This window comes from Oryctolagus cuniculus, chromosome 1 (assembly GCF_964237555.1).
Source record: "Oryctolagus cuniculus chromosome 1, mOryCun1.1, whole genome shotgun sequence".
In the NCBI taxonomy this organism is placed as follows: domain Eukaryota; kingdom Metazoa; phylum Chordata; class Mammalia; order Lagomorpha; family Leporidae; genus Oryctolagus; species Oryctolagus cuniculus.
This window is the reverse complement of record NC_091432.1, coordinates 65,466,356-65,481,888: the sequence shown is the minus strand read 5'-3', so window position 1 is coordinate 65,481,888 and position 15,533 is coordinate 65,466,356. Positions and strand designations below refer to the sequence as shown.

The window sequence follows — 15,533 nt, the reverse complement described above, 5'->3', positions numbered from 1 at the left end:
TGCAAGGCGGAGGATTAGCCTAGTGAGCCACGGCGCCGGCCCCAGTTTTTATAATTTCCTCACACCAGGCTGAGCTTAGAAGGAGATTTAAGGCTGGCGCCACGGCTCACTAGGCTAATCCTCTGCCTTGCTGCACCGGCACACCGGGTTCTAGTCCCGGTCAGGGCACTGGATTCTGTCCCAGTTGCCCCTCTTCCAGGCCAGCTCTCTGCTGTGGCCAGGGAGTGCAGTGGAAGATGGCCCAAGTCCTTGGGCCCTGCACCCCATGGGAGACCAGGATAGTACCTGGCTCCTGCCTTCGGATCAGTGTGGTGCACTGGCCGCAGCGCCCCAGCCACGGCGGCCATTGGAGGGTGAACCAACGGCAAAAGAAGACCTTTTTTTTTTTTTTTTAATTTTATTTAATGAGCATAAATTTCCAAAGTACAGCTTAAGGACCACAATAGCCTCCTCCCCCCAGTATCTTCCCTCCCACCCACAACGCTCCCCTCTCCCACTCCCTCTCCCCTTCCCCTAAGAAAGGAAGACCTTTCTCTTTCTCTCCATTCTGCCTGTCAAAAAAAAAAAAAAAAAAAAAAAAAAGATTTAGCAGAATGAAACTACAGCTACCAGTACTGAGATGGACACCTCAATTTTAATATTTACTCTCTGGAATGCTTCACTTTTTAAGATCTAGAGTTGTGCTAAGGTAATCTATTATTACATGGAGCACTAACATAACTGCCTTTGAAATTTCGAAAGAAAAAGAGACAAAGAGAAAGACAATCAATCAATGTATGTGGCTAGTGCAATTGAGTTTACCTGTGAAATGATCTAAACTAACGAAGGCATTTATCAGGAGGGTAGAAAAGGAGTAAAACAAGTAATCAGTAATTCTCTCTATGTTTCAACCTCTAACCAGCCTAAGGTGGAAAAATAAGACCTACTGTTTGACTTGGCCAACCATGGAGACCCGAGCAGATTCCAGATTTCGAATTTGGCCACTCTTCACACTAGGAGAAAAGGGAGAAAGGGAGTTATGTAGCATCCATCTTACCACATCACTAAAATCAAATAATTTTGTAGATTCTGTGAAATCTAATATAAAGGTGATGTCACCAATGTTGTCTACTATGGAAATTAACCACTATATATCATCATGGCTATAGCCAAGTAGTAAAAATTAAGTAAATACATTATAGCCGTTTCTGGAAATATTTACCAAGAAGATGCTAAGTGCTAGGCCTGTGCTCAAGAAGCAGGAAACTCCAGAGGGATAAAGAGACACAAATAGATAATGTTAGTATAATAAGGTAAGGTTAAAGAAGTACGCCATTTGGAATGAAGAGGTTAAAGAAAGCTTCCCAGAGGTTTTGCCTAAACTAGGGACTAAAGACAAGAAGTTAAGCAGAGGCCGGTGCTGCAGCTCACTTGGCTAATCCTCCGCCTGTGGCGCCGGCACCCCAGGTTCTAGTCCCGTTTGGGGCACCGGGTTCTGTCCCTAGTTGCCCCTCTTCCAGTCCAGTTCTCTGCTGTGGCCCAGGAAGGTATTGGAGGATGGCCCAAATGCTTGGGCCCTGCACCTCATGGGAGACCAGGAGGAAGCACTTGGCTCCTGGCTTCAGATCAGCGCAGCTCGCTGCCCGTAGCAGCCATTTGGGGGGTGAACCAACGAAAGGAAGACCTTTCTCTCTGTCTTTCTCTCTCACTGTCTAATTCTGTCTGTCAAAAAAAAAAAAAAAAAAAAAAAAAAAAAAAAAAAAAAAACAACCAACCAAACAACAACAATAACCAGGAAGTTAAGCAGAAAATAAAAAACGGAAGTCCAGGGAAAAGGTACACTGTGAACAAAGGCAGCAGGAGGATTTTTAGAGAACTGAGTGCAAGGAGAGGCAGGGGAAATGGGAAAGTGTAAGAAAACAAGATGGTAGGCTGCAGCCAGCTCCTCCATGGAGGACCAAGCATGATGCTATGTTTTCAATGTGCTCCCCAAAGATCACGTGTTGGAACCACAATCCCCAAATACAACAGCATCAAGAAGTAGAAACTTTAAGAAGAGATTAGGTCAGGAGGGCTGGGCTCTGCTCTCACTAACAGATTAATGTCCTTACTGTAAGAGTGGGTTCATTATAAAATCCAGTTTGGCGCTCTCTTGCTCTTGTTCTTTCTATGTGATGCTCTCTGCTACCATGTTATGGGATACAACTAGAAGGCCCTCACCAGATGTGAGCTACTTAATTTTGGATTTCCCAATCTCCAGAACCATGAATTAAATATATTTTTATTGGTTGTCAGCTAGTGTGTGGTAATCTGTTTAAGTAGCACAGAACTAAGATACATAGATAATGTCATAAAGCTTAGACTACTGGAATAGATATTTATCTACCTAAGTACATTTAAGGGCAAGGCAAAATGACCGTATGTCCTGTGGGGACAGGAAAAGACTGCTTGAAGCATACCACCAAGAAAACACATTAAGTATTAGTTTTAAGCTTAAAAATCATGTAAAAATGTAAAACCATCCCCTCAGATGATAGCATTAATTTCTTTCATTAAATGTAAAGCAGAAGCAATCAGAAATATTAATCCTTTTACTACCAACTGAATCTACAAATCCACTGTACTTCTAATCATATTCTGTGCATTGATGGCTGTTTAATATCTCTGTTCCTAGTCAGGTAAACCTTGGGTAACTGGCTCCCATTCCTCTTATTTTTGAAAGGATAATGTTTCCTTCAGTTATCATCTCTTCTGGCTCATTATTATTTTCTCTACTGGGTAACATAAGTATCTCTAGCCCTTAAAAAAATTCCCAACACCACATTCAATACTAGCTTCTAATTTCTCTGCTCTGCTATAAAGCAAAATTCCTCAAAAAAGTTATCTTTCTCTATTTTGTAACTCTAAGGAAATTCTTGGGGTCAGTGCTGTGGCATAGCAGGTAAAGCCATTGCCTGCAGTGCTGGCATCCCAAATGGGCGCTGATTTGAGTCCTGGCTGCACTATTTCCAATCCAGCTCTCTGCTATGGCCTGGGAAAGCCATAGAAGATGGCCCAAGTGCTTGTGCCCTTGCACCCACATGGGAGAGCCAGAAGAGCCTTGCAGCTCCTGGCTTTGGATTGGCCTAGTTTCAGCTGTTGCAGCCATTTGAGGAGTGAACCAGTGAATGGAAGACCTCTCTCTCAATGCCTCTGCTTCTCTATAACTCTTTCAAATAAATAAATAAATCTTTAAAAAAGAAAGAAAGAAAGAAAGAAAGAAAGAAAGAAAGAAAGAAAGAAAGAAAGAAAGAAAGAAAGAAAGAAAGAAAGAAAGAAAGAAAGAAAGAAAGGTAGGTTGATTCTTTCCCCAACTTCTGTCAGGTTTTTATCTCCTACTTATGTTCTGGGACTTCTTTTGTCAACATCGCTTCTATCCCATTACAGTGGTCATTTCCTGGTCCTCATCTCCCAAGATCCCTTAGCAGCATTCAGAACAGTTGCTCTCTTCCTCCTACAAACAGTGGCTGTCCTCTCCTGGTTTTCCTTCTATCTCACTAACTGTGACTTTTCAGTTTCCTCTGTGGGATCTTCCTCTTCACAAGCTCAAAATTTGTGAAATATCCCAAGGATTAGTTCCTGGATCTTTTTCCAATCAAAATCAAATCCCTAAGTAACTGCATTCAACTTCACAGCTTTAAACATAATCTATGTGATGATGATTCTCCAGTTTATCCATCTCTTTTACCTCGTCTTTATAACCTCCTCTTTACAGTTCCACTTAGATGTGTGATAAACACTTAAGTTTGTCCAAATAAAACTCCTAATTCGCTGCCTCTTATTTGCTATCAAATATCTCTGTCTCTGCACAATTTGGGACATGCTCAAGCTGACTTGCCCCAAACGGTAGAGTTAGAAACATACCAGGGGATTCCAATTCAATCCCATCAAGGTGGCATGTACCAATGCCATCTCACTAGTCCAAGTGATCAATTTCTGTTCACAATTGATCATAATGATAGGACTAAGAGTCAAAGGGATCACATAAACAAGTCTAGTGCCTACTAATACTAACCGATAGAATAAATAAAGGGGAGAGCGATCCAACATGGGAAGCCAGATACACAGCAGACTCATAGAATGGCAGATGTCCTAAACAGCACTCTGGCCTCAGAATCAGCCCTAAAGGCATTTGGATCCGGCTGAAAAGCCCATGAGAGTATTTCAGGCATGGAAAGCCAAGACACTCTGGCAAAAAACAACAACAACAACAACAAACCAAACCACACACCTAAATGAAAGATCTCTAGGAGTGAGATCCCAGTGGAAAAAACAGGTCTTCAAAGAAGGAGGTACCTTTCTCTGAAGGGAGGAGAGAACTTCCACTTTGACTATGACCTTGTCTAAATAAGATAAGAGTCGGAGAACTCAAAAGGCTTCCATAGCCTTGGCAACTCATGACTGGAGCATAGGGAGATTACTGATGCCATAAACAGGAGTGTCAATTTGTAAAGTCAACAACAGGAGTCACTGTGCACTTAACTCCTCATGTAGGATCTCTGTCCTTAATGTGCTGTACAGTGTGATTTAATGCTATAACGAGTACTCAAACAGTATTTTTCACCTTGTGTTTCTATGTGGGTGCAAACTGTTGAAATATTTACTTAATGTATACTAAACTGATCTGTATATATAGAAAATTGAAAATGAATCTTGATGTCAATGGAAGGGGAGAGGGAGCGGGAAAGGGGAAGGTTGCGGGTGGGAGGGAAGTCATCGGGGGGTGGGCGGGAGCCAATGTAGTCCATAAGCTGTACTTTGGAAATCTATATTCATTAAATAAAAGTTAAAAAAAAAATCTCTGTCTCCACCACTAACCCAAGTGCTTGGGCTAAAACCCTACAAGTCTTCAGTGAATTCCCCCTCTGTGCCCTCTATCTATATCCAAAAACCAGTCCTGTCAGTTCTACCTTCAAAACCTGTATCAAATCTGACCATATTACTTCCTAGTCTTTTGCCATCCTAATCTATATTTGCCATCATTACTTTCCTACATTACTACAATAGTCTCCCAGTCAATTTCCCCCTTCCATCATTACCCCACTCTCCACTTCTCCTTATTCTATTTTTCTCTAAGTAGCCAGAATTGTGGAGCCAAGATGCAAGTCACTGTATGTCCAACTTTAAAGTCCAGGTTCTTAATGACTATACTCTACTGTTCTATTAAGAAGATCAAGAGAGGAAAAGCAGTAATTGTTGGCCTTGTATTTCAACTTCTCTTTTCAAACTGGAACAGCCAAATGGCCTTGAGTTATAACCCTGATTCAGATATTCAGTGGTGTTCAAAATAAAATTACTAAATATCTCATAGTATTCTTTCTGAATCTCAAGCTCAGGAAGTAGGTTCTAAGAATTAGTAACTCACATAGAATCCAGAACACCTTAACATTTAACAAAAAGAATCCTATCCTATTCTGTATCAGGCACTAGAATCAAGAATCTATTTCTGGGGCCAGCGCCGTGGCATAGCAGGCATCCATATGGATGCCAGTTCAAGTCCCAGCTACAGCACCAGCATCCCATATAGGTGCTCGTTCAAGTCCCTGTTGCTCCACTTCCGATCTGGCTCCCTGATAATGTGCCTGGGAAAGCAGCAGAGGATGGCCCAAGTCCTGGGGCCCCTGCACCCACGTCGGAGACCTGGAAGAGGCTCCTGGCTTTGAATCAGCTCAGCTACAGCTGCTACAGCCATTTGAGGAGTGAACCAGAAGATGGAAGACCTCTCTATCTCTACCTCTCTCTCTCTAACTCTTTCAAATAAATAAAATAAATCTAAAAAAAAGAAAAAAAGAAAACAGACTATCGGGATCCCCAGGCTAGATTGTGTACCCATTTCTTGTGGCCTCTGTGCTTCCTTCCCTGTGCTGTGTTCATGTTTTTACTTGTTTGTATCCCCTGATTTTTAATGTTAGAAACTGTACCTGATTCATTCCCAGTTCTTTGCTCAGGCACTGACACAGCTTAGGTACTGGGAAAAAATGTTCACTGCATAAGTTCTGAAAGTTTGGAAAACAGGTGGCTTTAGATAACTGAACCATTATGGGATAATTTCCTTACTGGTTATTACTGGGGCAGTGGGCAGGCAACCTGTGGTGCAAGCTGGGCTGGCAGCAGCTACATTCTCAATGCTGTGACAGCTCAAGATAGAGATCTCTGGTCTTCTGAGAGAACAAGAATTTTATGTCACAGTAGTAAACAAGGAGTGGCAGAAGCAACCTCATCAAACAAACATTCTGACATGAAATCCTCTGCCCTAGGAAAATCCTAGGGTGTATTTACTAGGTCCTAATTTTCTGCTTGATATCTCTGATTCAGCTAATAAATATGTAATGCCCGCTTCAGCCAGCAGTATGATCTCTGCAGTATGCAAGAAGAGAACAATAAACAGAAAACAGCTTCTGCTCTTATGATGCGGGAAGGACATTAAGACAGACACTAATAAAAATTAGTAATGTAAGAATATCCCTCAAAGGAGGATTTGAAGACTTAAGGGGCAGGCAGAACAATATAATATAGACGTAAAGTCCCAACAGTTTTACTGAGGGAGTTATCTGGGAGTTGGAGGTCATCTCTGAAGAATGAGTAGAATGACAGATGGTCAAGATGTTTTATCCCAAGACTGATCGGTGAAGAGGGATGGCATTTTACTCAAAGAATATTTATTCAGGGGCCAGCGCTATGGTGCAGCACCCTTTGCCTGAAGCGCCGGCATCCCATATGGGCGCTAGTTCGAGACCCGGCTGCTCCACTTCCCATCCAGCTCTCTGTTATGGCCTGGGAAAGCAGTAGAAGATGGCCCAAGTCCTTGGGCCCCTGCACCCACATGGCAGACCCGGAAGAAGCTCCTGGCTCCTGGCTTTGGACTGGCGCAGCTCCGGCCATGGCGGCCAGTTGGGAAGTGAACCAACAGATGGGAGACCTCTGCCTCTTTCTCTGCCTCTCCTCTCTCTGTATAACTCTGACTTTCAAATAAATAAACCTTTAAGAAAAAAAAGAATATTTAATCAAATAATTGACTGAATAAATTCATGACTGAAAAGCCTTTATATAAGTATAAATCATAGCAAAACAATGTACCAAAGCCCAAACAGATGCTAAAGTGTGAATTCTATACCCATTCTGTTTCTCCATCATTTTATGTGGAACACAGGAAGTAACCCAGAACCATCACGCCTCATAGATGGAAGAGATGTAAGATAGCACCTAGTCCAGTGAGTTCCCTCTCTCTTCAAAGAGAAACAGAAACAGATGATCCATCATTGCTATGAATTTAGGACACTGTACTACACTTGAAAATAGATCAGTTCTAGATAACCGAGCAGTCTGAAATTCTACTGTTTACATAAATGTTTCTTCACATGCCACTATATTAAAACTTGAAAATTCAACTACTATTTCTTTGAACTTGGTGCTTGAGCTGACCCAAAAAGGGAAAACTACACTTTAACATTTAAATTAAAGACAACACAGATGTGAGTTACCTCCATTCAATAGCATTCTCCAAAGACTTGAAGGTTTTAGGGCGACCACGTAAGAAATTTTGCATACTATTAAGTGCATCCATGGCTGTACCTACATGTTAAATAAACATTTTAATCACAGCATTTTATTCTGAGCATTTACACTTACTGAGTCAACTCTACATAGCTGTCCCCAGTGACAGATACAGTTCTATGAAAATGCAGATTAATTTGACACCCAGCCTAGTAAGATGGTCCTCAATAATTTCTGCATCCCAGTATTCACTTATATGGAGGGCCCCATAATAAATAAGGCTGACTAATATAGCCAGCAGTGTGATAAAAGACACGGAAGCTTCTTTTTTAAATGATTAAACAGAACTATGGGACAATATATATAAATGAAATATTATACAATCATTAAGAGCAATAATGAAGAGCTTCTAATGTCATGGAAAAATTATTAAATAACTTAAATTCTTAAAAGACATTATAAAGGCAGAGGGAGGTATTTCAAGTAAAAATGGCAATAAACTAAAACAAGATAGTAATAATTTACTATGTAAGTCAATGATTATGATTTACTCAACACTAAGAAAACTTACCTTAATACTTTTGGTTGAATACTGTAATCAATACACAGTTATTCTTAAGTGTTGAAACTTAACTAAAAAGTGATTGCTGGTAAATATAAGAGTGGGAATAAGAGAGGGAAGAGATGTGCAATTTGGGACATGCTCAAGCTGACTTGCCCCAAACGGTAGAGTTAAAAACATAACAGGGGATTCCAATTCAATCCCATCAAGGTGGCATGTACCAATGCCATCTCACTAGTCCAAGTGATCAATTTCTGTTCACAATTGATCATAATGATAGGATCACATAAACAAGACTAGTGTCTGCAAATATTAACTGATAGAATAAAAAAGGGAGAGAACGATCCAACATGGGAAGCGAGATACACAGCAGATGTCCTAAACAGCACTCTGGCCTCAGAATCAGCCCTTAAGGCATGTGAATCCGGCTGAAAAGCCCATGAGAGTATTTCAGGCATGGAAAGCCAAGACACTCTGGCAAAAAAAATGACCTAAATGAAAGATCTCCGTGAGTGAGATCCCAGTGGAAAGAACAGGTCTTCAAAGAAGGAGGTACCTTTCTCTGAAGGGAGGAGAGAACTTCCATTCTCACTACGACCTTGCCTAAATATGATCAGAGTCAGAGAACTCAAAAGGCTTCCTTAGCCTTGGCAATTCATGACAAGAGCCTAGGGTGATTACTGATGCCATAAACAAGAGTGTCAATTTGTTAAGTCAATAACAGGAGTCACTGTGCACTTATTCCTCATGTAGAATCTCTGTCCTTAATGTGCTGTACAGTGTGATTTAATGCTATAACGAGTACTCAAACAGTATTTTTCACCTTGTGTTTCTATGTGGGTGCAAACTGTTGAAATCTTTACTTAATATATGCTAAACTGATCTTCTGTATATAAAGAGAATTGAAAATGAATCGATGTCAATGGAAGGGGAGAAGGAGCGGGAAAGGGGAGGGTTGCGGGTGGGAGGGAAGGTATGGGGGGGAAGCCATTGTACTCCATAAGCTGTACTTTGGAAATTTATATTCATTAAATAAAAGTTAAAAAAAGAAAGAAAGAAAACTTACCTTCCACAACATCAATCATGCACAGACCCAGAAGACTTGGCACAAGGTTGGATGATGCTGTATGGACTGCAATGGCACCACCCATGCTATGCCCAATCAGCATAATTGGAGGAGGAAGGTCCCCATACATGGCTTCAACCACATTGCCAACATCTCTGCAAAGAGAAGGGAACAAAAGCTGAGATTGCTCTCTGACAGTACCACAAAACTTGTTTTCTTCCCCGGTTACTTCCTTTAGTTAACAAACGGTCCTGGGAGACTGTAAAGGTCTACTGGATCATCTTACAAATGTACCTATGCAAACCTCGAACATGCCCACAACTCTCAATACAGATAGCTATACACCTAGCTCTCCTGATAACAGCACTCCCATTTTCTGATTTTCCTTAACATCACACTTTCGCCATTCTACATATTTAGTACAGTTACATAAACACATTCCTTTATTTGAACTGAAGCTTGAAACTCTGAACAAATCATTTAGTTGTTCTATGCCTCAGTTTTCTCATCTAAAAGACAAAAATAATTAAAAAAATTTTTTTTAACATTTTAAAAAACTGTATTTACTTGAAAATCAGTTACACAGAAAGGGAGAGACAGAGATAGAGAGAGGTAGATCTTATATCCGCTGGTCCACTCCCCAGGTAGCTACGACAACCAGTGCTGGGCCAGGGTAAAGCGAGGAACCACGAGTATTTTCCCAATCTCCTACATGGGTGTCAGGGGCCCAAATCCTTGAGCTATCTTCCATTGCTTTTTTTAGGCCATCAGCAGGGAGCTAGATCAGAAGTGGAGCGTCTGTGACACCCAAATCCAATATGGGATGCAGGCATTAGATGTAGGCAGCAGCTTTACCCACTATGCCACAATGCCGACCCAGAAAAGTTTTTATGAGAGAGAGACAGAGTCTTTCATTTGCTGGTTAATTCCCCAAATGGCTGCAACAGCCAGAGCTGGGTCAATCCGAAGCCATTAGCCTGGAGCTTCTTCTGGGTCTTCCACACAGGTGCAGGGGCCTAAGGACTTGGGCCATCTTCTACTGCCTTCCCAGGCCATAGCAGAGGGCTGGATTGGAAGTAGAGCAGCCAGCCTCGAACCAGTGCCCGTATGGGATGCTGGCACTGCAGGCAGCGGCTTTACCTGCTACGCCACAGGGCTAGCCCAAAAAATAATTTTTAGACATGTTTTGAGGATTAACTGAAAAGTGAATGTGAAACTACTCTGAAAGAGTAAAGCACTATAAAAATTTTAGCTGTTATTTACAATTTACAGTGCATATTGTAACAATTTTAGTTGCTTGAAGGACATTTAGAAATTTAAGTGCTCGAGGAACTAGAAAGGTATCTGGAGCTAATTTTTTTTTTTTTTTTTTTTTTTTTACAGATAAAGTTAGACAGTGAGAGAGAAAGACAGAGAGAAAGGTCTTCCTTCTGTTGGTTCACCCCCCAAACGGCCGCCATTGGCTGGCGTGCTACGCTGATCCGAAGCCAGGAGCCAGGTGCTTCTCCTGGTCTCCCATGGGGTGCAGGACCCAAGCACTTGGGCCATCCTCCACTGCCTTCCCGGGCCACAGCAGAGAGCTGGACTGGAAGAGGAGCAACCAGGACAGAATCCGGCGCCCCGACTGGGACTAGAACCGGGGGTGCCGGTGCTGCAGGCAGAGGATTAGCCTAGTGAGTCGCGGCGTTGGCCAGGAGCTAATTTTTACTAGCTTTTGTTCTAGTCTACAATTATGAGTGATGTGTTCAACAAATTCAAACTTCAAAGCAGGGCTGGGGTAACATTCAGCCCATGTGTAATTTAAGGCCCCTGAAATTATTTGGTCAGGCCCTGCATGGAGGCAACCAAGGCAGGGCTTAAAATTCAATAAATCTATAGTAGGCCAATTTTTAAGCTGATAATTTTGTATGGCCTGCGAATGATGTTAGAAATATCCAAATGGGCCGGCACCGCGGCTCACTAGGCTAAGCGTGGTTATGATCGGTCACCTGATCATCTACCATAGGAGAGTTTATTCTTACTTAAGTATGTGGTTCCCAAACATCAATCATGGGACTAGCTACAATAGATTCCTTTATGGAGGTTTATCAAAATATAAATGTCTTAATTTAGTAGGTCTGGCCTAGGACATTTGTATTTTTAGTAACTTCTCAGGTGATTCTGATGAATAAGCAGGTTTGAGGCCCAATGTGTAAGCAGTTATTCTTTAATACTGTGTTCTCATCTACCTATATCTCTGAACAAAGAACATAGGCAGGATATCTAAAGAACATAATTTCAGGAGCCAGTATTGTGATGCCAGCATCCCATATTGGAACCAGTTTGTGTCCCAGCTGCTCCACATCCAATCCAGCTCCCTACTAATAAGCTGGGAAGTCAGTGGAAGATGGCTCAAGTGCTTGGTTCCCTGCCATCCATGTGGGAGACCCAGATGAAGCTCCTAGCTCCTGGCTCGGGCCCAGCCCATCCCTGGCCACTGCAGCCATCTATGGAGTGTATGAGCAGATGGAAGACCTGTATGTGTGTGTGTGTGTGTGTGTGTGTGTGTGTGTGTGTGTGTGTAACTCTAACTTTCAAATAAATTAATTAATCTTTGCTCAAAAAAAAAAAAAAAACATACTTTCAAGGCCTCCTGCATACAACTATTTTTCCAAGTATGGGTTCTGGATAGATATGCAGATTATATTCAACTACACCAACAGAAAACTTTTCAAAAGCCTATATAAGCTAAACTGTGCATGAACAATTTTCAAGTGCTTCATGTGATGACCATCACATTGGATATACTAAGAAAGATGGAGAGGGTGAGTGTTGTGGTACAATGGGTTAAGCTACCATTTGGGACACCCACATGCCATAAGCAGTGCCTAGGACTGAGTGCTACCTCCATTTCCATCCAGCTTCCTACTAATATACCTGGGAGGCAGCAGATAACGGCCCAAGTACTTGAGTCCCTCCCATCCACATGGCAAACCCAGATGGAGTTCTGGGCTCTTGGCTTCAGCCTGCCCCAACCCCACCTGCTGTGGGCATTTGGGGAGTGAACAAGCAGACTGGAAGATCTCTTTGTCACTCTGCCTTTCACATAAATAAATATAAATAAAATATCTTTTTTTTTTTTTTTTTTTTTTTATTTTTTTTTAATTTTTTTGACAGGCAGAGTGGACAGTGAGAGAGAGAGAGAGAGAGAAAGGTCTTCCTTTGCCGTTGGTTCACCCTCCAATGGCCACCGCGGCCGGCGCACCGCGCTGATCCGATGGCAGGAGCCAGGAGCCAGGTGCTTTTCCTGGTCTCCCATGGGGCGCAGGGCCCAAGCACCTGGGCCATCCTCCACTGCACTCCCTGGCCACAGCAGAGGGCTGGCCTGGAAGAGGGGCAACCGGGACAGAATCCGGCGCCCCGACCGGGACTAGAACCCGGTGTGCCGGCGCCGCTAGGCGGAGGATTAGCCTAGTGAGCCGCGGCGCCGGCCCTAAATAAAATATCTTTAAAGAAAGAAAGATGGGCGCTGGCACTGTTGTGCGGCGGGTTAATGCCCTGGCCTGAAGCACCAGCATCCCATATGGGTGCCTGTTCGAGACCCAGCTGCTCTACTTCCAATCCAGCTCTCTGCTATGGCCTGGGATAGCAGTAGAGGATGGCCCAAGTCCTTGGGCCCCTGCACCCGCATGGGAGACCCAGAGGAAGCTCCTGGCTCCTGGCTTCAGATCGGTGCAGCTCCAGCTATTGCAGCCAGTTGAGGAGTGATCCAGCAGATGGAAGACTTCTCTCTCTCTTCCACTTGTCTAACTCTGACTTTCAAATAAATAAATAAATAAATGGAAGGAAGGAAGGAAGGAAGGAAGGAGGTTTCTTTCAAGATTAAATAGTATGGAGAAACCAAAAGTGGAGAGGGGAGAACAGAAAAAAAATTTTCTCTGCATAAATTATCATCCAACATTTATACCAGGAGTGATAAAATTATTATTTAGGCCGGCGCCGCGGCTCACTAGGCTAATCCTCCGCCTAGCGGCGCCGGCACACCGGGTTCTAGTCCCGGTCGGGGCGCTGGATTCTGTCCCGGTTGCCCCTCTTCCAGGCCAGCCCTCTGCTGTGGCCAGGGAGTGCAGTGGAAGATGGCCCAGGTGCTTGGGCCCTGCACCCCATGGGGAGACCAGGAAAAGCACCTGGCTCCTGCCATCGGATCAGCGTGGTGCGCCGGCCGCAGCGCGCCGGCCGCGGCGGCCATTGGAGGGTGAACCAACGGCAAAAGGAAGACCTTTCTCTCCGTCTCTCTCTCTCTCACTATCCACTCTGCCTGTCAAAAAAAAAAAATTATTATTTATAATAGTGATGGGAGCCAAGTAAATAACACTTGTTACTTACTTTGCCATTGTTTCTGCAGACAGGTCTTCAGAATTCTTGACTTTTGTTTCACCTAAAAAGTAAACAGTTAAAAAATTAAATTTCCAAAGGTAAGAATTACAAAAGCAAGAGTATTTTTGAAAAACCTCTCACCTTTGGACAATAAAATCTATAATTTTACATGATGGGTTTAGCGACAATTTCCCACACCAAGACAAACCTTTATGATTAGCCACTCTGTTACAGTTTGAACAGGATTTGGTGCCCCCAAATAACAGATGTTAAGACCCTTAAGTCTACGGTAACAGCTAATGGATTAATGTTAATGAATTAAGAGTGGAGACTTCATCTAATTATGGTATCTGGGAGCTGGGTCTAGGGGGAGGTCTTTAGGTCACTGGGGTTTTGCCCTCAAAAGGCAAGGTTAAGGCAAGAGGTTAGGTTATATAAATGAACGTCCTTCCTGCCCCCTCCCTCCCTGCTTCCTTGCTCACCATGTTAACCTTCCTCAGCAGATGACATACTAACAGATCCACCCAAAGACTGTGAACCTCCACACTGTAAGCTGAAATAAACCTCCCTCCTTCCTAAGAAGCTCCTCTCTTTGGTATTTTAACTAAAGTAACAGAAGGCTAATACATACACTATGACAGATAATTACAGTAGCCTAGTAAAAATATACCCACATTCCCTACACATCAACAACGTAAGAATTTGATATTTTTAAAGAATTTGGTATTTTCTTAGCTTAAAAATATATATCATATTAAAATATATAATATACACACATCTAAAAATACATAAAATAATTTGTATATATACATCACACAATATTCATAAAAACAGGAAACTAAGACTTCTCCCAAAATACCCACATGGAATAGATGGTTATTTTATGGCCACACTGAAATTTATAATACATAAGACTTTTCAAAGTTGCTCAGTACTGTGTCACTGAGTCAATGGCTAATTAAGAACTTCACTCACCATGACTTCGCAGATCCAAAGCCACAATTCTACATTGAACTCTACTAATGATTGCTGCCTAGGAAGAAAACGAAAAATGCAGTATGATGCATCTGGGCTAACAAATTATGCAAATCACCAATAACTATATTAAGTAAATTTCCATCAGAATTCAAGGAATTCAAGAGGACACAAAGAAGACTTTCTACTTTTAAGTAAAATTAAAGAAAGATGATTCTGTGTTTTTGGGGGGGGGGGGCACATATTCTGATTCTGTCCCAACTTCAAAATATAGCAATCTCTGTGAAAACAGAAAGATTGGGAGGGTGAGTGTTGTGACAGTGGGTTAAGGCTGCCATTTGGGACACCAACATCCCTTAAGCAGTGCCTAGGACTCCTTAAATCTAAACTCTCCCTAGCCTTTCCTGAAATATAGTCCAAGTATCTTCAGACACTGACCCTCTGAATCCTACCTATTATTTTTATCCATATTCCTCAGATATTCTTCCTTTTCTGGACAAAGAATCTCCTAGATAAGGACCATGAGTCAGTTTATATCTTAGCTCAGGGCAACATACAAATCTAACACTCAAATCATGAAATAACCCTGAAAGCAGTATAAGTCATGATGTCTACCATCAGCAAGATTCACTTAAAAGAACTACAATAGTACATACAAACCTGTGACAGTTAAAAAGATACTGAATAAGAAATCATAATATCATGGGAGAGATAAAATTTGGAGGCTCAACGATCATAATACATCACAATTAACTATTCATAAAAGATCAGACTAGAATTGTCTTGTCTAACCCTCACATTTTTTTGAATAAGGAAACTGAAGGCAAAGAAAGGAAATTATTTGCCAGGGTCATATAACCAACAGGGAGGAAAAAAAAAAAAAAAAAACTAAAACCAAGATACATACCAATATAACAGTGAGCACATGAGCACATATCACAAAACAAGTCAAATTCTTGGGGCCAGCGTTGTGGCTTAGCAGGTAAAGCTGCTGCCTGCAATGCAGTATCCCATATGGGTGCAGGTTCAAGTCCCAGCTGCTCTACTTCCAATCTATCTCTC

The 15,533-nt window shown here is 42.2% G+C and overlaps 1 protein-coding gene across 6 annotated transcripts in view; it reads right to left on the bottom strand.

Annotated features, from left to right (window-relative positions):
- The window catches only part of PPME1 (protein phosphatase methylesterase 1), an 82,505-nt gene that overhangs the window by 25,965 nt on the left and 41,007 nt on the right, over positions 1-15,533 (bottom strand). For all 6 annotated transcript variants that reach the window (XR_011389237.1, XM_070075316.1, XM_070075313.1 and 3 more), the window contains 5 exons: positions 14,472-14,529; positions 13,506-13,557; positions 9,141-9,295; positions 7,500-7,590; positions 927-992 (listed from right to left, as the gene is read on the bottom strand). Coding sequence is in view for 5 of the 6 variants with exons in the window: in XM_070075316.1 (XP_069931417.1) it covers positions 927-992; positions 7,500-7,590; positions 9,141-9,295; positions 13,506-13,557; positions 14,472-14,529 (422 nt within the window). In the remaining variant the exon portion in view is untranslated. The remainder of the gene's footprint in view (positions 1-926; positions 993-7,499; positions 7,591-9,140; positions 9,296-13,505; positions 13,558-14,471; positions 14,530-15,533) is intronic.